General features: G+C 41.0%; 2 protein-coding genes across 4 annotated transcripts in view; one reads left to right on the forward strand and one right to left on the reverse strand.

Annotated features, from left to right (window-relative positions):
* Positions 1 to 1,119: 1,119 nt before the first annotated feature.
* On the reverse strand, positions 1,120 to 6,843 carry CDKN2C (cyclin dependent kinase inhibitor 2C). The gene is made up of 2 exons (XM_007062159.4): positions 6,379 to 6,843; positions 1,120 to 2,990 (listed from the first exon to the last, which is right to left on the reverse strand). Exons 1-2 carry the CDS (start codon positions 6,505 to 6,507, stop codon positions 2,610 to 2,612), a joined length of 510 nt encoding a protein of 169 aa, XP_007062221.2. The 5' UTR covers positions 6,508 to 6,843; the 3' UTR covers positions 1,120 to 2,609.
* Positions 6,844 to 13,281: 6,438 nt separating this feature from the next.
* FAF1 (Fas associated factor 1) overlaps positions 13,282 to 24,715 on the forward strand; it is a 302,183-nt gene continuing 290,749 nt past the window's right edge. For 2 of the 3 annotated variants that reach the window (XM_037907794.2, XM_043552605.1), the window contains exon 1: positions 13,303 to 13,685. Coding sequence is in view for 2 of the 3 variants with exons in the window: in XM_043552605.1 (XP_043408540.1) it covers positions 13,641 to 13,685 (45 nt within the window). In the remaining variant the exon portion in view is untranslated. Of the gene's footprint in view, positions 13,686 to 24,715 lie in introns of all 3 variants that reach the window. The other variant, XM_027824594.3, reaches the window with a different exon arrangement.

Here is a 24,715-nt window from a genome sequence, read left to right on the forward strand (position 1 = left end):
GTGGGAATTTTTAACACTAGTTTTTGTTGGTAGGCTATTGGTAGGGAAACACAAGTCATTTCTGAAACCACATTAAATTAGCAACGTTTTTTCAATATGGGGATCCTTATTAATGTAGAGCTCTTTTTTGTCTATGCTCAATAAACTTTAGAGTTTTTTTTAGAAAAGATAAACTGACAACTCCCTTCCTCCAAGTCAGAAGCTATCTCCAACTATACTGTACAGGGTGCGCACTACAGTAGCAAAAATGTATCTTTACTTTCCAGTAGTCGTTTTGTACTTATTGTAAACTTCGTGATGTAAAAAAGGAAAATAATAGTATTTTAGCAGTATCAGAATGAGAAGTTTAATTTCCAATCTTGTTTCTGAAAAATAAAGAACTGTTTACAATTGAAATGTCAAAGAGTAAACAAAATGAACTTTAAATCAGGGGAGTGCTTTTCTACATTATTTATACACATTGCTAGCTAGAGCTTGGTCTCATTGGAAAACACCCTCTGTCTAAAAAGGGGTCTGAAGTCCGTTGTAACTCGGCCATATTCCTTGCAATGAATGCCCTTATTTTTGAACCTAGGGGCATTAGTTATGGAGCCCAGGCTGTTCTTAGTAAGGCATTAATTAGACCGGTTCGGTTTAAATTAAAACTGGATGCTTGTAGACCTCAGGAGGGAGATCCAGCTTAGCAGATGGCATAGAAGCAAGACAGCTCCATAGATGAACTTTGCCTTCGGATTTAGGGAACGGTTCCCTGCGGGTGTGGGGGAGAAAGTGAGAAAACGTAGTGGAGACTCAGCCGTATAGCGAAACGATGAAGCATGTGAATGCCTAGTTGTAAAGATGGGGAAAGAATGAGGACATCACGCAATGTTTTAGGCTGAGTGGCAAAGTGACAAGGCCATTCTGTGAGGACCAGCAGGGGTTTGTTTGTGACCATGTAACCCTATCGGATTGTGAATTGCACTCCAAGGTTTTAATAACTCAAAATATGTTTCTTTTGGTAATCTTCGTGTAGATTCTTTCATAAAACGTGCACCACATGCTCCATCCTATTTAGGTGATTGATTTACAGATTATTTATGAACAAAAATTATAACATTGAAAATAAATGCACACAGCTCCATCTGTCAGAGAGGTTTTTAATCAAGAACACAGCAATGTGACAGCGAGTGTATAGTGAACATGTGATAAACAGTTTCTGGAAAAAATATTTTTTATTTTCAAACAATGGTTATTGATTCTGGGGGGTAAAACCTTTGCTGAAAAATTAAAATAATCTTAACTAAAGTATATTCCCCCTTTCAATGCTATTTTGTTGATATTTGTATATGTGTTCATTTTACATTGATTTGATTCCATCTCTTTAATGCAGTTAAAATGTTTAGAATATTAAAAATAAAGCACTTAAACCTGCTGATCTGCCAAACGACTAACACCTATAACATGGTATAAAACGTTGACAATAAACTCAGTCCGACAAGGTGCTGAGCATCGTCAGCGCCCATTGCATTCATGGAGGCAGAAGGCGCTCAGCGCCGCGCAGCATCGGACGGTACGTGACTGTGGGACTCCGAAATGCTACCAACCATATTCAAACATTAAAATATTGTCAATTAAAATATTCAGGGTTGTGTTGTGTTATTTCACGTGCAAGCGATAATATAATGTTATGTTCAAATATCCACGTTTTGTGAGATGCAGCATGAGTAAAATGGTTAATTAAAATAAAAAGTTGGTGGAAAGCAAATATTTCTTAAATAGAGTCTACCTTCTCTTCGATTGTGGAGTGACCAGAAAACTGGGATCTCTCTGTTGGTATCACAGCCTTATTATACTCTTTCCTCTGACAATGGTTGTCTGCTGCTTGTTTTGAAACTAGGAAAGTGTATTGTTCCGTGCACAGAACAACCAAGCTTAGCTGTTTTAACCTCTGGCAAACAAATAAGCCACTTACATCGTTGCTGTTAATCAATTTCAGAAGCAGATTTGTGAAAGATTAAATACAGTGAAAAAGAAAAGTATAATCTTAATCTAGAAAGCAAATTACCTAGTTCTACAAGCTCTTATTAGTGTCCAAATGCAGCTATTTCCTGACACTTGTAGGGCCCCATCCTGCTGTCTTTACAGGCCAAACGTCCTTTAAATTCAAGCCTTGCCTGAACCACAGGCTACACCCTTTAATGTCCTGTTTTGTCAGAGACAGTGCTTAAAATTGTGAAGCATGATCTTGAGAAAAAATATCACAGTAAAACATTTTTTTAAAAGTAAGTGTCAGAAACATAAAGCATTTTAGCATATAGCTTGTTTAGAATTAGTGACCTAAAACAAACGAAGAAAGTGTACAAATATACACTGCAAGAACTAAGCAAAAGCGATCAACATGTGTCCATGTTGTGTCTCTTCTAGCATTGTGCGGATGGCAGGTGCAGTGCAATGCTATTGGTGTGATTTGTAAATATATTCATTTGCTACAAAGTCTACACCTTTTCAGCTTCACCAGACTTGCACTAGTTATTTAAAGAAGAAGAAGAAGAAAATAAGTTGTAATAAATGTTATTAAAAACAAGGGCTATACGCTTTGATGTCCAACTAAGAAGTTGTCCGTGTTTGATTTAATTCATGTCTGCAGCTTCTGCCCTTAAACTGCTGCTTTCCATTAGTTTAACTACATCGTTCCTCTTGTACAGCTTAGCCAAGTCGTAGGCAGTGTCTCCCTTCTTGTTCTGATGTGCCACCTTGCTTGCTGTATGCTTAATAAGGAATTCCACTACTGGGAGGTGGCCTTCTCTAGCTGCCAAGTGCAATGGCAGGTTTCCGTCATTATCCTCAATGTTAACATCAGCGTTAAACTCCAGTAAAGTCTGCAGCGTGTCCAGGAAACCCGCTCTGGCTGCATCATGAATTACAGCGAACCCTGTACTGTCTTTCAGATCAGGATTAGCACCTGTAATTAGCAACCTCCTGGCAATTTCAGGATTCCCAAGTTTCATCACCTAAAGAGGAAAAATAAGAGTTTAATACTCCAAATAATATTAGAACTACTCGTTTCACTCACTTGTTTGAGAATCTTCATTTTTATATTTGAGCTTTGTCACTGTTGGAAACCTATTTTACCTATGCAGAGGAACCCCGGTAGAAAATTGATCTAAGAGTAAACTTAACTTTCCAATTTCTACACTAGCCATAGTAAATTTACGAATAATTTTATTCTTTCAGTGAGAAATATATTTCTATCTCACAGGAGATTAATATCAAAATGAGCTAGTGTGGAATATTGAGGTTATCATGCTTTTTTATAATGTTGCCTTCTATCTCAACTTTTTCGTTGCTAAAATCTCTATATAAATCTGTTTCATTTAAATATTGAGAAACTTTAATTAACTTCTTTAAACTCATTAAGTGTAAGATGGATGACTTTCTGAAGCTCTGATATTTATGCTTTCAGTAACACAAAATGTAGGATAAACTCTCCAGTAAGTGTTTAAATTGTCTCTTTCTTGTCATTAAATGTCAGTATGATCTTATAAATGTGCCGTAGTTCTATATATAAAGAAAATAATCCTTCAACGTTTTCTGCAAGATCTGTGCTTCATTGTGTGCTGCCCAAAATGGAGAACTTAAGAGAGATGACCTAAAGTTCACATAAGTTCTTGTAAAACAAACATTTTTATCTCATAGCTTCAGAATTTCTGTCTAAGCAATCTGTCAGTGTATGTTGTTAAAAATAACACTCCTAAGAAGAGCGATCAGTGTTCCTAATGATTCTTTTTGTTAAGTAAAACTTTATTTCTTTAACCTTGTCTGATCACATCATTAACCTATTATAACTGAGCACACGGACATCTCTGATTAGGGGTTTGAGTGGCTTGGCCTGACCCCAAAGTTCGCCAGAACTTCTGTCCCTTCAGTCTTTAAAAGAATGAAACAACATAGATCGTTTATAATTTTCCCATGTTACAGTCTATGTTTTTTCAAGACCTAGTATTCAACTACTCTAGCAAGGAGACAAATTTATTATCAACATCAGATAAGGGAAAAATACCTTCTTTACTTCTTTAGAAATTTTCAATTGATATCTTGAAAATCTTGCAAAGAAGCTTTCTTTTACTAGCATAAACAAGGATTACAGTTACACTAAAGTCACCACAAATTACAAATTCTACAAGGCAGTTGTTGAAAGTCTGCTGTTATTGAAAAATAAATGTGTATTAGGCTTTGTGAAAACGGCACATATAAAATACATATTATTATAGGATAGGGTAGAGTTGGGATTGGGGAAAGGTTATCTGTGATAAGAGATAACTGAATGTTTCCTTTACATTATCTGCCATCCCTTTCAATTCTGGATAGAGATTATAAGAGGTACGGCTATACCTCTGGAAAATAAGTGAGGGCATCCTCCTCTTTTTTCCCCCTTTTTTCTTATTGTTTGGTAAATCCTAGGCGTATCTGTTATTCTTTCGGGGAGCCCATCCTCGATTCCTTTCGCACCCTAAAACTTCAGTGTGATACAAAAGGTAATGCTCGTCGGATTTAGGATACAATTGTGGCGTCAAATATCAGTGATATTGTAATTTGGGGGCTGGGGTGTTGGGGGGGGGGGTAAGAGAGATCTGTGGAACAAACCTGAAGGAGGTGATACTGGAAACTCAATATCTGAGGCCTGCATGAGTACGCATCGTCAAAAAGAAAAAGTGCGGAGGAAAATATTTATAAGTAGATTAAATTAGCATAACTGCACACGAAAATACAATTTCACTTTCAGCCGGCTCAGTACCGAGTGAACCACATTGGAGACTGTTGATTGAAAATATTCTTGACCTCTGTCACCTACCCAGAGCATGTTTCAGGTTTATGCATACTGAAAATAAGTAGACAGACAACTCTGGTTTGATTGGTGTTATGATTCACTAAATCGGTGATGATTAAGCTGCAATAAAAGTAGATATGATCAGATGGATGCTCATGTTTAAGATAGCTGGGTGCTGTGCCACGGTGTAAAATATTTCCCAGTGTAAGTCTGTTGATTGTTATTTTCGTAAAGCCCTATATTTTACTGCAGCACAACTGATTTTTTCAGCCTCAGTTTAAGGATAAAAAATTTGGCAAAGCGTTTCCTGATTTCCTACAAAAGTTAGTCTGTGTGAGGTTTCGATACAAGGTTTTCATTCTCTTATAAGGTGTCTGCAGTGTCACTCAATCCCCTGCCTATGTGATAATAGTAAAAATAGTGCAAGGATAATCGTATAGTTCTTGCGTTTAACTGAAACAGAAAAATAAGAATGATTATTGTGTTCAGACAAGAATTTCCTCTTTTCCAGATCCTGCATTTTGATTTTAAGCCAAAGACCCAGTAAGTATCTGGATTTCAGTTGCAAACAACACAGTGCCTGAAAAGAACATTTCAGAAGTGAACAGTAGTTCGTATTTGAAAAGAGAAACAAGTTTTTAAAAGTGTGAACTTAAACAAAACAAAACTATGACTCTAGTTTCACATTTCCCTACACAGTGTACATTATAAATAGCCACAGAATTTCACCCTAGTTAAAAATTGCCAGTTTCACGTTTTCATCTGTATTCTAACATTTTCACCATCTTTATGATGATCTTAAGAGAAAAAAACTTTAATCGGTTCCAATATTTAGCGGTTGGATCAGTTCCAACTACTGCCTCTAAATCTAAACACTGAAAATTAGGACATACAATCGTATAGCCTCCGAAGTGAAATCTTTTGAGTTCATCCACTAGTGTCCGGTTTGAAAATACTATTTTTATTCAACCTTAATTATGAATGGATAGGCAAGTGATTCAGACTGAACTCTAACTCCTTCGTCTAACTGTTACTGTACCTCTAAAGGTACTCAGTGCCAGTGCAGCATGTTTCCACATGCAGAAAGGTCATTCGTCACAAACACCGTATAAAGGAAAAGTACCATGCACTCCAGAATAAATACTCGAGAAAATTAATGTATTTTTCTACCGTATGTTTTTTTTAAAAACAACACAAAACCTCAAATAATAATCCGTATGTGTTTACAATTCTTCTATGAAACAGTGCTCAGCTAGGATGGTTTCTTTTCATCTCGCCAACCTTTTCTTTGCCTTCCTTCCCCTTCCCCCAATAATAAAATTGGATGAAACTCGCAATCTATTTGATATTGAGGATGATCCCCGTTTAAAATAATGGTTTTTGGCCAGTTGTATTTCAAGTACGTCATTTTAGGGAGTTAGAGCCACTAAAGTTATAAAATATGGCAACCAACTAGGTTAAAACAAATACAGAAATTTTGTTACACCCGCCTATTTAGAACCTTGTCTTTCTGCAACGCGGGTCACGTAGGTAGCAGTGATGAAATATTTTCTCTCTCTCTGGATACCAACCTGCAGCGCAGTCCTCCCAAATCCATTTTGGGCATTGACGTTTACATTCGTTTGCAACAAATTAGTAAGTTGCACTAGGTCCCCCCTTGCAGCTGCGGACGCCAACTCGTTCCCCAAAGGCTCGGTCATTCTTTAGGGTGACTGACGATCGAAAAAAGGTGAGTTTGGGGTTTTTTTTAACCAGGCATGACATCGGAGACTGACAGAAGGACTGGGATGGTTAATCTTCTGGAGTAGACCTTGTAGTAAATACTCGTAAAAAACTGCTTGCCAAGAGCCCGCCCCTAAATTCACACGTGATTATTCAGCAAAACTGCAGCTCCACTTGAAAGAATATTTCTTTGCTTCTACACGTAGAGTAACTCACATTAAGGACTTGGGCCATTTTAAAGGGGAGCTATATTAATATATAATATCTTATATATGTTACAGATAACATATATACACATACCTAGGAGACTAACTCAGACTGAAGAAGAAAACAACCCACCCTTATTCAAGTCGAGATTTGAGACTCAGCAGGAAGAACTTCGCCGAGAATTCTTCGTAAGCCGCATGCATCCATTACCGGTTGGGGTGCCCCCCTTCATCGCGGGCAGCTGCGTTTATTCCAAGCCAAGTATGCAAAAAAGGAAGAAGAAAAAAAAAAAAAAGCCAGCCAAGGGGAGACAGCAGGAGGCTGATCCGCGGCACAGCTCACACACTTCGCTGCCTTCACCCGGACGGGTCTCGGTGTCAGCGGCAGAGCAAATCTTCCCCGCAGAGCCCCGGCGGAGAAGGCGCCCGGGGTCCCCAGCGGCTGCCGCCCTAGGCGCAGGCTCGGCGGCCCCCAGCAATGGTGGCTCGGCGCATTCAGAAGGGCACCGGGTCCTGCGGCGGTCCGAGGGCGGCTGCATGCCGGTGCCAGCGCCTCCGCCAGGGCTCAGGGGTCGGAGGAGAAGCCCAGCGGCGGCGGCGGCTCCCTCTCGCCGGCCGGGGCGATCTCCGAGGTCCACCGCGGCATCCCGGCTGCAAGCCACGGGGTGAGCCCTTCCCGCCTAGGGCTCGCCGTGCCGCAGCTCGGCCCCTGGGCTCCGCCGGCCCTTCGGATGGCGGTGTCCCTCTTTCGCTGCCCGCAGCGAGCGGGCCGGGAACGGGAGCGGGAGGAGGCAGCGGGTCTCCGGGGCTGCGAGGTGACCCCGACCCCCCCCCCCCCCCAACCCCGGAGCAGGGAAGCGCAGGTCCGGCTCTCCTGCGCCCAGCGGCTGCCGCGGCCGCGAACCGGCGGTGCCACCGTCCCAGCCCTGCCAAGCCGCCGCCGCCGCCGCCGCAGTGACAGCCGCGACTTTCCTCCTGGCCGGGCTCCGCCAGACCCGCCGCCGGCTGCCCGGCCAATCGCGGCTTCTGTCGCCCCCCGGCACCCGGCAGGTTTCTGCCTCTCTCCTTCCCCTTCCCCGGTTTTAACCTCATCAGCTTTTTTTGAAAAGAAAAAAAATTTGAGCGCTTTTTGAGTTGAAATACCCGCCCACCTTGTAACGGCAGAGATTTAAGGAGGCCCGGCGGAGTTGCTTTGCCGCCTCCAGGCGCGCAGGAAGGCCTGCGTCGGCGCACACCCTCCCCTTCGCCTTCACGCACCTCGCAGGCCCCAGCAGCCCCGGGCAGCGCGCTGAGCGGCAGTTTGCACGCTCAGCCTCTCGTTTCTCGTGTGGCATCCAAGGTTAAAATCGTGCCCCAGAAGAACAACCCCTCCCACCCCCCACCCCTCAGATTGCTTTGCAAGAGGGCCGCTGGTGAGGCCTAAAGAGGAGATTCCCCTTGACACTGCTGCAGGGCCAGTCCCTAGGAGCCCAGGGCTGTGGAAATGTGTCTGTGGGCAGGCACCCCACGCTGTAGTCTCTTGCCTTCCGCAGAAGTAGCATCAGGCAACGTTCCTGCCACACTCTCTTGCTGTAATATCAGGACACTAGTTAAGGACAGAGGTGCGTGTCCATAAGCAGCCTTCCAGTGGGCATAGAAGGGTCACCGGGCCCGGTCCTTTTTCTCATTCAAGTAAATGTGGGACGTGCCACTGAAGTCAATGAGAGCAGCATCGGGCCAAGTGAGTGTAGCGAGCATCTCGAAAGGAGGCAGTTTCCAGGTCCCCACACTCAGGCTTGCTCCCTAAAGACAAGGTCATGGCTAAAGGGTCAATGTCAGACGATTCTGACTGTGGACAGCGATAATCCAGGGCGGAAAGCTTTGCTTCTCTTGTCTCTAGCATCCTCGAAAAACTGAAAACTGCCATGTTCAGTGAAAAATACACATGGCTATAATGGAAGAAATGCCGGATCCACTTGTATGTCAAAGGAGAAGGAAGTAGCGATGAGAGGGAGTGAGGATTTTATTGCCAGAGGTGACTAAAATCATTTGAATTGTAAACGGTTTTAAGTACTGAATTGCTCCAAAATCAGTGAGCCTTGGAAGCCTGAATTCCACACAGGTCATCGCTCTGAAAAGTATGCTGTACTTCGCGTCAGATTCAGGACTCCCATATAAGTATACCGAATATGTTCTTTTGATAAATACTCTGTCAATCTATTTTCCATGCGTAAGCAAAACGTTCATTTTAATACACACTCTGGCTAACTCAATGAGATGTTAAATGGAGCTGTTTAGAAACAATACCAGATAATTAAAGGAGCCGATCCTGCACTCACTTCTAGGCAAAACTCCCATTGACAACAATGGAAGTTTTGTATGCGTAGGCAGCGCAAACGCAGGGCCTGATTTAAGATACCTAATGCTAGAAATATAATTTGTTTTTAAAGGGACATGCAATCTGAAATGTAGGCAGTCAAAAAGCAAGTTAAAAGTGGTTAGAAGTACTGCTTAGGCATCTGAGTCTCCTGGCAAAGTTCTGCGGCTTCGCAGCCACATTTTCCTATTTTGAAAATGTTTTTCTTTTCTCTGTTTTGTGAAAAACTGACACAAGCAACAAGGGAAGCTGATGAACGGGGCTGATACAGTGAATAGCACAGGAAATAGTGAAACTGACTATCCTCACATTGTTGTCAAATGCACAAAGCAAACAAGATGAAAAAAGAGCACATACTTTTACAAATTCTGTTATAACAAACCTAGCTGTTATAAGTAACCAAAAGGGAGTAACAATTTTCTAGGCAGAAGTGTGATATTTTAACTACCTTCAAAGTTAATTCCAGAAATGTATGTTTTCAATAACACTGCTTTTCTGAAAACAGGCATTATATTACAATATTATTTAGGAGAGGGTGTTTCATTAGGTAGCTTGCAAATACATTCTGCGCTGACTTACACCTAGTTCAAGTCTATTAACTTTAATTGAATGATATGTAGGTTAAGTCATTGCAGAAATTGACCCATAAATATGATATTGTTTTACTAATCTTTGTATACGACACTTAAGAAGAATCCTTCTTTTGTTAATAATTTCAGCTCACAGAAGTGACTGGTCATCGTCACAAAAATAGTTTACTTTGAGACACTGAAGGCCTCTCTTTTTTTTTCCAGCTTAAATTGACCAGGCAGAAAAGTAGCATCATACCACCTGCTGCCTTTTATGTCCTTTTAAAATGTCTGTAGGAAGGAGCACGTTGTTTTTAATTAATCACTGTTAACAATTACAAAGAGACATATCTTATAAAACAGAAAGAGCTGTATCAGCGTCCAACACAACAGTAAAAACAAAAACAAAAACAACCACCCCAAACCCTCTGCAGACAGATATAATCATCGGACATCACACGGGAGAACTGCAAACATGTACCCACCTGACTTCCCTACCTTCCAAGTACCATTTATAATTTATCCAGTATGTATAGGAAACACCCAGTTTGGGCGTATTTAAGAGTTGTGAGGGGAATAAACGAAGTTATTTATATTATTGTAATCTGGACTGCAACGTAGGTTTAGCATTTTTCATCTTTTTATCATTTTGGTCCCGATCCTGCTCTTTATTTAGCTTAAGATGGATACTTTTCGCTTAAAATATTGCTTTGATAAGCACCAGGTAACTAACCTTTGACTACAGCTGATGGACTGAGTAATATTGCAGCGCTATTTACTAAACTACAGTTTTAAATTACTGACAGAAAATAGTTGGCTTTAATCCAATTTACAAAACTTGCCTTTCAGCCTTTATTATAGTTACTCTGTAGTAATATGTGGGTAGATTGGTTTATAGTTGAGTATATACTGTCTCTGGTATTGAACCACATAGTGTGTATAGTACAGAATTGTCTGTAATGTCAAGCAGTGGAAAAAGGAGATAGTGTGACAGTAATAGCTGTGTCATCTATACATTCTGTAAAGTTAAACTAGAATGATTAAACTAACAAGGTGTAGTAAATCTCTACTGCAAAACCAGCCAACGTGAATTGGAACAGGAGTAGGACAAAGTAGAATATCCAGTTTGAATGACATATTTTGCTTTCCATCCCAAGTAGGGCTTTGATATTGTTATAGTTCACCTTGACATTCTAAAACGATTGTCTAGTCATATGAAACAAACCAAATGCATCATAAAGATCACAGTTCTTATTAGCATCTAGCAATGTGCCTTAATAATTCTATCTCCTGCTATCTTACTGCTTGGTTGTGGGCAAATGGTCTAACCTGCAGACAGATACAATTAAACTTTTCGATGTTCGTCTGCAGCTTGTAACTTGCATGTAATGTTTATTTCCCTAAATCACCCTCCCTTTCTTTAATGGCTTCCATTGTGACTTATTCTTTCTCTGTTTTCCCCTTCCCCCTCCTCCCTTTTAGTATCAATCCTGCCATCTCTGAAATCTGAATCCTGCCATTATTTTTCTGATGATCAGCAGGAAGCCCATATATTCTGAACAGCTTGTATATATCGTCTTACAAACGCGAAAATAAAATCATTCAAGAACTAACTTTATGTATCTTAAAATAAAAAAGAATATCTAGAATCGCAAATATGTTGTAATGTAGATCTTGTCCATCGTGTAATGTTAGGAAGGCTGTGTGACTGATTCTGTGTTTGACCTTAGGTGGCAGCGAAGTAACTAGAAATTATGTAGGGGGTGGAATAAAACAAATTGGATTAATTAGCCAGTTAAAGAGTCAAACTGTGTATATAGCCAGAGGAGAGATGGAAAACATTAGGGGACATATATTTACAAATAACAAAGAACGTTGAAAACTAGGACTTGCATAAATATTATGAAAGAAGTTTAGTGATTATATGTAATGGAGCTGAGACCTAAAGTGCTGTTGTGGGAAACCTAAGAGTAAAGGCGGGCTATTATGCATATTAACATCTGTTGGGTCATAAACCTATGAAACCTATGTCAAATTGGTTGTTTCCCATATGAGAGGAGTTACAAGGACTGAGAAATGATTCTTTTTTTCTCATTAAAAGGAAGTCACTGTTCGCCCAGTGTATAAAAATTCATGTACTGTCAAAGGAAAATGAAATTATGTTTAAGGAACAATTAATCTGGCTTGGAGCTGAATCACTGTATTTATATATGTCACAATGAAAGCACCTGTTTTGTTTATCAGTAACAATCTGTTTATATACAAAGCAACCAGATATTGTGGTACAGAAAGGCAAAACTATCTCAGTGCTGCATTAATCATAACCACAACAGATATAGCTAAAACACTTCTATGGGTGTTCTCATTTCTATATAGGAGTGTATTTGGAGGGAGAAATGGTATCTGACTTAGGCCTCAATGGGACAATAATGATTTGACGTTTCATCCTGTGATTCATAGCTCCACTGAGTTACACCTTAATTCAGGCACACACAGTAGTTTACAACATAAATATACCTAGGTCTTTGTCATGCTAGATGGGAACAGGTAATCCAGGTCAAACTGGTGATTGCCAGAAAATATGTATAAAGAAATACCCTAATCACCCTGCCGATGAACAATTGTTTCAAACGTGAAATAACATTCGTCATTAATATAGAGCTGTGTCAAAATGCCAAGCAGAATTAATGAAGTTAAAATAAATCAAGATATTAATTCTCATTGAAAAATAAAGCAGTCATTCATAACCGGGGGAGCTACTTCAAAGGGGGCTTTTAACCCTCAAATGACACTGAGGCTGAGAGAGAAGATGGTGAGGTAATAGCTTTTATTGGACCAGCTGAGAGAGACAAGCTTCGGAGTCTCCAGGTCTGGGAAAGGTCCTCGGAGCGTCACAGCTCAGGACAAGATTGAACAGACGCTGAACTATCTGTATCATCTTGTATTTAGCGGTCACCCTATCAGTACCTTTCCCAGAGCTGAAGACAAGCTCAGTGTGGCTCCAAAGCTTGTCTCTCTCACCTACAGAAGCGAGTCCAAGGAAAGCTATTACCTCATCCCCCTTCTCTCGCTATAAGCCTGGCACCCACAGGGCTTCCCCAACCCTGCATGCTGAGACTCAGGACTGTAGGGCGACGTTTCCTTGTGCGACGAGGCCGATCGTGACCTCAGGGAAGGCCTAAACGTGAGCCAAGTGCCCCCTAGACCTGCCAGGCTTTATTCCCTGGGTTGCAAGGGGCGACTCCCTCCTTTGTGATCGTGGCTGGTTTTAAGGCCGGTTCTAAACTCCGCGTGGCGCGGCACGATTTTGCGGTGTGTGTTTTGCAACGAGAGCCCCTTGCACTCAACCCCCGCCCAGCAGCGCGGCGCGGAGCCGGGCCACCGTCGCAGCGTCCTCCGCCCTGGGAGCGCCGCAGCCGGCGCCCGGCTCCGCAGCCGGCGCTGCTCCCGCAACGCCCGCGGGCCCCGCTTCCCCCGGCGCCCCCCGGCCCGGCAGCGGCGCCCGGGCTTGGCGCAGCCTCCGCGCGCTGCCGGAAAGACACAACCCCGCTCCCTCCCCCGCCCCCGGCTTTTCTCCTCGCCGGCGCTTGACAGAAGGGTCACGTGGCAGCCGCAAAGCGCCTCTTTGCGACCTCAATGACAGGCAAAATGTGCGACAGACGCTTTGCGAGCCAGGGAGGAAGCAGCGCTGCCTCCTCCTCTCTGTGGCACGGCAGCGGAGGGCGCTGCTCGGAGGGGCCGGCTGCCCCCCTGCCCCTTCCGAGCCGAGCTCCCCCCTTCCCGCAGGCGCACGCCGGGGACCCCTCCCGTTCTCCGACGCCGGAGCGAGCCTGAGGAGCGGCCCCAGGAGCGGGGGAGCAGCAGGGGGATTGTCTCGGCTCGGAGCTCCCATGAGCGCTTAGCCTCCCCGCCCCGGTCCCCAGCAGCAGCAGGCTCCAGGTGCACAGTGCAGACAAGAGCCGGGGACCCGGCCGGCTGCAATGGCCTCCAACATGGACCGAGAAATGATACTGGCAGATTTTCAGGTACATTTCAACCCCCGCCCCTCCCCAGCCTCTCAGTCCCCCTCGCCCCTCTGCTTCTCTTTCTCCTCATTTCTGTGCCGCCCCCTCTTCGTGCCGGGGTTCGGCTCTGCGGGCGCGGAACCCCCCGCCCCCCTCAGCTGTTCGCTCGTTTGTTTTACCCTGGTCAACCTGCCCTGCTCTCCGAACTCGCGGTGTGTGTCTGAGCCGCCTTTGAAACACGCGCAGATCGGTTCTAAAGGCACCTTCATCCCTGCCCCCCTTCCCAAACCTTCAGACAAGCCATAGCCCCGCTCGCCCAGTCCAGGCAAAATCCTGGAAGATACAAAACTCGTTTCTTCTCCCAATGGTCACTGTGTGTAACCTCTTAGCTGTCAATAGGCCACTTGCTGTGCTGGAGATGGGTGCTCATCTCCATCATAAAGTAAACATCAAGCGCACTGGGACCATGGCTGCCTCCACCTGTGATAGCTTGATTGAGTAGGAAGTTTTTTTTTTTTTAATAAGAATGACGAAATATATATATTTGTAAAGAGAGAAACATTCACTGGGAAGTCTTTCACCATGCAAGGAAGTTTTAAAAAAAAAAAAAATCCCCAGAATACCCTAATCTCAATCCCAAAGCCAGTGTTTCCAAATGAAAGTGATATTTAACAGGTTTGTGGGTATTTAGTTAATCAGTTCAGTGTAGTAGCTTGGTAGCTTTATTTTTCTATAATGTTTCCTCATGAACAAGTTAAACAGGCATTTACTTCTCTCCCTTCTCCTTTTAAAGGATACAATAAACTGAAATTAGTTCTGAGGGTGTGTGTATGTGTGAAACAACTGGGAAAAGTGTCTTTCATTGTCTTGCATGTATTTGTTTCATGTATGTGGTTTTTTGTGTGTTTTTTTTTTTAATCTTAAACCATATCTATTGTTTGGTGCATGGGAAGACCTTAAATTAGCTCCCAGGATTGGGGCCTAGGCCTTTACCTCTAAATTTCAAAAGATTGAGCAGTTCACTGGGAACATAGCTTCATTTGGTGATTATATCTATTATTTATTTAAAAAAAAGCTTTTTTTTACCTCTTCTTTTTGAGCGTGTGTATACATGTGTATGTAAACACACATTCATAAAGATATTCCTGAATAAGAATTATTCGATCATAACAAATACAATTTAATGTCTCTTTAAAAAATATTCTCTTCTGCTGAGATGCCTACAAAAAAACTTGATAACGAATAGGCTGCTGGTGTCATACTGACCAATTCTGTCTCACTGTTCCCTTGTACTCCTCTGTCTGTCTCTTATTTTATACTGAGTCTCTGCCCCAAAGAGTTTACAGTCTATCTCTTTGTTCTCTGTTTGTACAGTGCCTAGCACAATGGGACCCTCGTCCTGGGGTAGGACTCCTAGTTGCTATGGTGGTAATAACAATACGAGTAAGCAATCTATTATTGTTTATTGCTGTGGCAGGTTGGGTCATGTTTTTGACAGGAATGATGGGTGGATATTTTCCTTTTGTAGGACTTTGAGTATGTGACATTGATACTTGTTTGTCTACTTTGAAATTTTAATAAACAGCTCTACAGGCAACCTACATTTTTTTGATATTTGGAGTGAATAGTACTGTGTAAGGAATAACATATCCCAATTATATGTCATTAAGCTATAATTCCTTCAAAGGGTTCTGGTAACCCCACATACAACAGAAAATGAGTTTGGGCTCCAGGCCTGCAATCATATTCATGTAGGCAGAAACTTGCAGGACCTAACTGATGTTGCTGGAACTCCATGCTACTGCAAGGATCGTATGTATTAATCCAACTGCAGGACTGGGGCCTTGGTTTGTGCATCTTACCAGAGTCCTGAAACAGAATGCTTAATTCATATACACTTTGCAGATTGATTTTAATAATACTACTTTGCACTTATATAGCACCTCTTTTTTGGAGGATCTTAAAGCTCTTAATAAAGGTGTGCTGAATAACTGCAGTGACGGGTACCCTTAAAATTTGTACAGATAAAGGCAAGAAAGTATTACCTCAGTTTTAGAAATGGGGAAACTGAGGTACTGAGCAATTAAGCGGTGCTTCAAATGAAACCTAATGAATGAATGGTAGAGCTGAGGCCAGAACCCAGATCTCCAGGTAAGACTATATCTCATAATGCCTTTTTTTTTTTTTTTTTAAAATCACCCTTTCTTCGCCAGCCTCTCATTTGTCTTTTGTATTTCAGTAGCCACCTATTGTGTTTCTGGCCCTCTTTTAATTTTTCCTGCTTCCCATGGTATGATACTGTTTACATTAGTTAAAGGGACATTGTCCATAACTTTTATGCCCAGTTTGACCTGTGTCTCTAAAATGCTATGAATTGGTGAGACATCTTTGTTCTAAATATCGAGTGTTGATTTAAATTTGCCAGTCATTCACCAACAACTTAATAAAAAACAAAACAGAAGCCATTTTTGGGGGGGATTCACCAAAATAATCCTTTATGCTGTCTATGCTATATTTTCTGTTTTTTAACTAACACATATTGTTCTCATCCTTGAGAATAGTAGTGCAAGATATTTTGTTATAATACATTATATACACTGGAAACTATTAAACAAAACAATTATTTTCAATTTTGTTCAATTAGCATTTGCTAAATGGGAAAGGATAAAATTGGGAGGGGATTTTTGTTTTTCCAACCTCTTAAAAAAATTACCAAGCAAAGGCCACTATCATAATTATTTTTAACATGGCAAGCGCTCCCATCACCACAAAAATTCTCCATTGGACTCAGAAATTTTTATCATTGGATGTTTTCGTGAGACATTTAGGGCATGATCCTGCTCCACTGAAGTCAATGGGAGTTGTGTTGTTGACTTCAATGGGAAGAGCACCTGATATTTACCATTTAATTTTCCATTTGACTATGGTTGTTCTAACTACTTTTGTGTTCTACAGCACTATAAAGAAAACATCTTGAGTTTTTTGTATTATTTTAGTTACCTGATTGTGAGATTTACATGTGGTTAGATTAAGAGTTGATACCAGTTGCTAAGAATAGGACTACTCAAATAGTTTTAGAAGGCACATGTTATGAAGAGAAAGTATCTGAACTTGTAATTCTCTAAGAAGATATAAATGAGGTTATTTGTACACCACAAGTTGCATTAAGGTATCCTTTTCATTCAAACAGGTTGCATAAGCAACCTGCCTAACCTGTTACTTTTAGGCCGTGTTCCTGCAAAGACTAAGTATATACTTAACTTTATATTCTAGTAGTACCACTGACCTCAGTGGGATTATGTATGGTAGTAAATTTAAGTATGTACCAGCGTTCATTACCGTCATAAATGCAATTCAGACTTTCTTCATTCAGTATGTGACTGGAACATGGGGCAAACGGCAAAAATTTGGCACTTGAAGTAGGTATCATAAATTCATTAAAGAGGGAATTGGATGTGCATTGCTAAAGGAGCTAATACAGGGCATATCTCCAGTTCATGTGGGAAATGGAAAATATTATTTTAAATTGCCTGACACAACAGGACTTTGATCTATGGCTGGGTTACCTAAAGAGCTACAACAACACAAATAATATAACTTAGAGGCTTCAATCAGAATCAGGATGCCCCGTATAAACACAGAATAAAAGCTGGTCCCTCTTCTGAAGAGTTTATAGTTTAATTAAGAACTTACAATCAAATTAAAAAGGAATGTCCTGAATTTAAAAGCACAGGTGCTGGTGGGTAATATGGTTCTCTCGGTATTCAACACAGTAACTCCTCGCTTAACGTTGTAGTTATGTTCCTGAAAAAATGCGATTTTAAGCGAAACGATGTTAAGTGAATCCAGTTTCTCCATAAGAATTAATGTAACTAGGAGGGGTTAGGTTCCAGGGAAAATAAACAATTTAATACTGGTACACAGCGATGATGGTTGTGAAGCTTGGTTGAAGTGGTGAGGTCAGAGGGTGGGATATTTCCCAGGTGATGCCTTACTGCTAAATGATGAACTAGCAATTGGCTGAGCCCTCAAGGGTTAACTCGTTGTTAACGTTACCCCACACTCTACAAGGCAGCAAAAATGGAGGGAGGGGAGACAGCATGGCAGACAGAGACACACACCCTGTGTGTGAGAGAGATGCGCATTTCTCCTTTGAGTACGCTGACCCCACTCTTAAGTACGCTGCCTTTTTAAGTTAATCGGCAAGCTGAGACTGCAGCTGCTGCCAGGAAGCTCCCTCTGTCCTGAGCCCTGTCATGTGTCCCCCCTGCTCTATGGAAGATTGGGTAAGCAGGGTGCAGGAGCAGGGGGGAGGGGGACACCCTGACATTGGTTCCCCCAGGACAGCAAGCAGGAGGATCTGGAGAGCAGCTTCGAGGCAGAGGGTAGGAGCAGCACATGGCAGTCAGGGGAGGGACAGCTGAAGTGCCGGCAATTGGTAGCCTGCTGGGCGGCTGCTGTACGGGGAACGGGGAGCTGATTGGGGGGGGGGGGGCTGCCGGTCCATCCTGGTTCTAAGCCCCTACCAGCTAGCTGCAATGGGCTGCTCTTCCTGCAAGCAGTGGACAAAGCAGGTGGCTGCCAAACGATGTTATAAGGGAGCATTGCACAACTTTAAATGAGCATGTTCCCTAATTGATCAGCAACGTAACAATGAAACAACGTTAACCGGGATGACTTTAAGTGAGGAGTTACTGTATTTCTGTGTAACAGCTTTATTCAGCAAAAAAAAATAGGCCTTTCATTTTGGCCCCAGAGGTCGTTCTTCTAGGTTTCCATGGGTAGGATGTTGCACAGCATTAGTGTGATCTAAGAAGCAAACATTCTGAACCTCTTGTGGAGCTCAGATACTGACTCTGTCTGCAAGTAGGTGAGTGACACAAATGCAAACCTTTTCCTGTTGATGATCTCTGAAATTTGGGGTCTAGAAAGAATTGCTCCAAAGGCTCACTGACCAATTTTAGTTTAATTTAAGTTGCAAAATTCCCACTGACTTCAATGTAACCAAGGCTAGGTCTGCACTACAAACTTTTGGCGGCATGGTTCTGTCCATCAAGGGTGTGAAGAGATGTGATCCTTGACCAACATAGCTGTCCCAGCAAAAGCCCCTGATGTAGACATACTTATACTGGCAAAACTGTGATCTCACTTGTGTAATTTATTTTGCTTGGAGGGAGGTGGGGGTGGCTCTTAGTGTTCTGTTCATATGGTATACTAGTATAGCTACACCAATAAAGCGCTGGTAATGTAGACCTGACCCAGGACTTAGCTGTTGTCTTTTTTTAAATTGTTTTTAAATGTTCCCTGGAGAATTGTTGGACTTGCAAGTTAGTACTAGGTGGTCCTATGCTATGTGATCTACTACCACGTGGTGATGTGGGAGGAGGGCATTAATGGACCTGAGATTTCTTGTTGTCTCTCTTCTTGACTGAAGTAAGATGTTGAGAGAACACTGCTATTTACATATAGCATAGGAGGATTTCAGATTGTGTTTGATTAAACCCCTGAAAACTATTACTTGAAAGTTTTCTACATTTTTTAAAAAATTATTCTGTGTTCACTGTGCAAACTGTCTAGTAGTGACAAATTGATATGGAAGTTTTCTTCCATATGTGGTTTGATTGTAGGGAGCAGCTGGTGTTACCTGTGTTCCACACAGCTTGAGGTTCATATACAGAACCAATATACTTGAAGTCTCTGTGTACTTTTTTGCTCTCTATGAAAAGATGTGGTGTAACAACTGGTAGAACTAGGCCCAGTGTAATTGAGCAAATCTTAAAAGATCCTTTTGCCCATCATGAGTAAGAAATTATTTTGGGAAAGTACTCTCAACTTCTGCAGAATCTAAGCTCTCATCTATTACTAAAAAAAATAAAATACAATTCTAGTCCTTATTTATCTTTGCAACTATATCCAAAGGTGAATCACGTGTAACTGACGCAGTGCTTACATCCAAAATCTACAGACAAGACAAATCTAGTGCTTCTGTTGCTGTTCATAAACTTTTCTCAAGCTTCATAATTTTGTCAGTTTCACTGCAGCTATTCAGAACCCCAGGCATCAGTGAAAGTGTTAGGTAAATTTCACTTTGCTGCTGCTTGAAAAAGCTTAAATAAAGTTGGAATAGCAGAAATACACTCTATCCTATGTCAGCAGATGAAAGGCTCTTGGATGGCGGTAGAGCATCAGAAATCCAAAACCTGTCCTCATAGTACCCAGGACATTGGAGGGCATGAATGGGAAGCATGCAAAGAGAATGCTTCTCCTCCTTACCAGCAGTTGGAAGGGGTGGGTGTCTTCAAATTTGTTGGGTTCCTATTAGCTGGAGGCTGATATGTAAAACAAAAGGTTGAGTGAATCCTGCTGGAATTGGAACCTGCAGTTCCAAGGATGCTAGGTACTTAAAATATCATCTAGATAAACATGATACTTAAATAACTAAACCGTTTCTTTTGGGTCTTGGTATAATTATGTAAGGACAAATAGTATGTTTATGTAATTTAACTAAAACCCACATTATTAGTTTCCTGCTGGGATTATTAAAAATAAAATCAGAGAACCTTTTCTTGTTTTACTAGTAAGTCCACACACACTGTATCACACTGAAAGTTATAACTGAGAAAGTAAATTTGTTTTCAAAACAGTGTTTTCAGTTTAAAAGAAGAATAGATGCTGGCTTTTGAATTTTTTTCCTTTGTTTTTAATTGGTTCTCCATGTATTGACACATTGGGCCAGATTCTGTTACAGTCACGCTATCATCAATGCAGGAATCTGGGGCAGAGGAAAGGTGGGAAGAGATGGCTTTAAGCCATTTTATGCACCTCCTGTATTTTGGCACCAGCCTTTGGTATAAATTTGAGCTACCTCAGGGCTGTTGTAACGTAAATTTAGCTGAAACAGCCTCCTATATCAAAAGTGTATATCTGGAGTGTAGTGTACTCCAGACATATTCCCTCCTACTCCTACCGTGCTGCTTATGTTGGGGCTGGAAAGTACCTATCAGCTACAGCCCTGCAGAAGAAACTTTCCACCAAGGACACCGAAGACCTAGAATTGGCGTCCTTAGCTTTCCTTCCTGAGAGGAAGGATGGTCTTATGTTTAATACATTACAAGGACTAAGGATATCTGGATTCAATTCCTGTCTCTGCTGCAGACTTTCTGTGTAATGTTTGGCAAGTCACCTAATCTTTCTGCACCTCAGTTAAACTGTGAAGTGGGAGTAATGCTTCTTTACTTTCAGGGGATATTGTGAATATAAATTCATTAACATTTGTGACGTGCTCGGGTACTAGGCATTGAGAGCAATAGAAGTACCTAAGTACATTTTCTCCAGTGAGGATATTGAAAAACAGAAAGGTCCCAGGAATTTTCTCTCTACATCTAGCAAAGAGTCAAAAAGCAGCTTGCCATGCATGAAGATGTCTTGGAGATGACAAATCCACGAAGACCTTTTTCTTGTCATTGTGCAGACCTTTCTCTTGTCCAGCTCCCGTTTTTGCCTTCCTTTTCCATGTTTTTGTGTATTCCCACAAGAGGGAGTTCTTTGAATTTCCTGTCACTCTACTCTTGGAAGGGGAGCCAGAGTATGAGAGGAGAGACTTCAAGATGCATGATGAGACCAACCTACCTCAGCAGGACCTATACAATAAAATAAGTGTTCTCTGTAATAGTCATTCCCTGAAATCTCAATCATCTATACACAAGCCAGACTACTCATATTTTTGATTCCTACAGCAACTGTAAGATAGCCCTCCCTAATAATAATAATAATTAATATAGTAATACGCAGAGCTTCTCATCCTTACCTCAAAGGAGGATCATTATTCATTACCTTCATTTTACAATATGTTCTATAGCTATCTGTGGTAACTATGCTGCCTCAGTATATACAGACTCTGCAGTATGGTTGAATTAGTTACTGTAGAATCATAACTGCTGATTCTTTCCTAATTTTTATTTGCATGAAAACTTTCTAGCCACAATAGTGCATGAATGTAGTGTGGTGTGTTTCTCTTGTGGCTTACTATCCATTATTTTTCCAGACAGCTGGGGCAAGAGTTTGCTATCTAAACCTTCGCTCTAGGTGTGTGTGTGTGTGTGTGTGTGTGTGTGTGTGTGTGTGTGTGTATATATATGTGTGTGTGTGTGTGTGTGTGTGTATATACATATACACACAATGTCTCTTCAAATGATTTTTTCCTCCAAAATTTTGCAGTTGTCAGGGTTTAGAGTTTAGCATTCTAACAATTGCCCTCAAAACTCCAGTTTTGGTAAAAGGGACAACTTGTAAGTCATGCTTGTCTGAAAACTTTGAATCTAGTGTTGCTACAAGTGACACCTAATATTACTATAACTGAAAGAAATATAGTAAACTCCCTCCTTCCATTTTTCAGTTTTTATGCATTTGAGAGCACTTCGTGCATAGTTTTACTGTTTGCCCTATAAAATCAGATTCTCCCTTGTTGAAAAGATCATATAAAAATGAATAGCAGAGTTGGAAAAATCCTTATACGTTTTTAAAAAAACACCTGGAGCAAATAAAATGCAGAGCATAGTATTTAAAGGCTGTGCTATCAGAAACCAGACTTTTCCTTTTTTAAAATCAATTTAACCCCACACAGACAAGCTATTTAAAGTGTTTTGTAAGGATTTCAGGGATGATAGTACAGATTACATTTTGTCTATGGATGGAAAAAAAAATTGATCTCTAATTAATTAAATTCTAATTAGTTCCTGTTTTGTATAAAGATTATTTTTAAGGTTAGAAGCTACAACACAAGCTTAGAACTTCTGAAAAGAAAACTGTAGACAACCTTAAAGTACTGAAGTTTATACTTATGAGTCTAATGTATATAATAGCTTTTCTTTCCCTGCTTACTGCTTCAACCCTACATTTTACAGCTCTGGTGCTGCTAGGGAGCAGGAAGAGCATTGGGACTGGTAACTGAACATTTTGGTTTGCAACACATGTTTTTGTTGATATAATTAGCACTAGAAATGAAATATGAAGAGCGACTACAAAAGCATATTGTATGCTTAGTGTTCTTTGGCTTGGTTATTGTGATTGTCACTGTCTGCTCCCAAAACCTTGCTTGTATTATCTTTTTGTTTTTCATGCTTTTCTGAAGAACCGACACTTAATTTGTTTAGATACTTTCGTGTTCAGCTGAAGTCCTAAAGCTCATATACTTCAGAACAAATTTAGTTTGATTTACTTGTAACCTCTCTGGTCTTTAGTCAGGATATGAATTAAAAGACAGAACCAGAAGACTAACAAATTGGAGAAGACTGAGAGTAAGAATGGTGTCCTTCTTAGAAACCTGAACAGTTGGAATGCTAATCTGTTACTCGTGTGTTCAGAGTGGCAGCTGTGTTAGTCTGTATTCGCAAAAAGAAAAGGAGCACTTGTGGCACCTTAGAGACTAACAAATTTATTTGAGCATAAGCTGAATGCATCCGATGAAGTGAGCTGTAGCTCACGAAAGATTATGCTCAAATAAATTTGTTAGTTTCTAAGGTGCCACAAGTACTCCTTTTCTTTTTGTTAATCTGTTACTGTAACAACAACTTTGACTATTCATGGTGAGACTGTTTATTCTTTTCCATGCAATGGTAGATATTTAATTAGAAATACTATCTGACATTTATAGAGATGAATGAGAATACTACATGATTTGTGTGCATTGGCGCCATAGTATGAGAAACCATAGTAATTCACCCTGGGGCACTAATTCAACTTCAGAAAGACGTTTATGGTGGCTTCCTTACTAAACTTGCTTGAAGAGATTCTTCACACCACAGTAATCATGTCATCAGGTCTGCCAGTACACTCATGTAGGTATTTGGGGCAGTAGGTCACTGAAACAGACCTATCATACTGATTTAGGAGTGGTAGCAGTAGGCTTTTTCTCAAATGCCATGTAAATTAACACTTGTTATATTAGTGAAATTAGCTTTGATTCCTTCAACAAAGAAATATCATGATTATATCCATGACTCAGGAGCTAAGTATACATTTTCACTGATCGAAAAAGGGGCGGGGGGGGTTGTTTGGATAATGGAAAATACAACGTAAGTGTTTTTTATTTGTTTGTATGAAAAGTACTTTGGAAACCATCAGTCATGTGAAGAAACTACACTTACCAAATTTGCTTATTTCTTTTTTTGGCTGGGGCAGGGTGGGTAGCCTGCTTCATCGCTGTTGGAGTCCTGAGACTTTCTTGACTTTTAATATCCCTTGTTACTTCTAGGAAGACTGGAAAGGTTATACTCTTAAAAGAGAGAGCTGTCTACAAGTATAAGCACTCCTTTCCCATAGGACTGAGATTAATTTCCAGAGCGTTCAAAGTCCTTGCTGACTGAGGAATAAATTGGGGCATTGCCACTAGGCCACCAGGTTTTATCTTAAAGGAATAGGAAATATGCTTGTGAATATGTAAAATTTACTCATTTGACTTTTTTGTGTTTCTAAAATTCAAATTCCATAATATGTACTAGTCCCTTTTGGGACTGGTCGAGGAGAGACCAATTCTTCCCAGACCAGGTTTCAATTTACATAAGAATGAACTTTAATTTTTCCTCCCACAAGTGTTAAAAGCTTCAACAGCATCTCAATCAAACTCCCTGCAGTGGTGTCTGAAAATGGTTGGTCTCATATTTACTAGCACTTAACCAATATATTGGCACGAATGGAACAGGAAGAGGGGACTTGGTACAGGATTAATTTGCTACAAACAATATTGTTGTCTTAGTGTACAAATAGGTGGTCAATGTCAGTCTTTGCATTCTTAAGCAGTTCATATGCATGCTGGAAAAGTGGTTTGCATGTTCAGTAAACCACCCTTCGAAACAGAAATCTTGTCCCTTTCTTTTTAGGGGAAAATGTACAGGAAAGTAAAGAAAAACACTTGTATAATTGTTCAAACCAAAGTGTTTAATCATAACTAGCTGCAGAATCTCACCAGAATATGCACAGTCAAATACCTCTGGCTCAAAGTGGGCTTAAAAGTATTGAGGAACATGAGACCTGCTACTGAAGTCAATGGGGGA

The sequence above is a fragment of the Chelonia mydas genome, chromosome 8, assembly GCF_015237465.2.
Source record: "Chelonia mydas isolate rCheMyd1 chromosome 8, rCheMyd1.pri.v2, whole genome shotgun sequence".
NCBI classification, from domain to species: Eukaryota; Metazoa; Chordata; order Testudines; family Cheloniidae; genus Chelonia; species Chelonia mydas.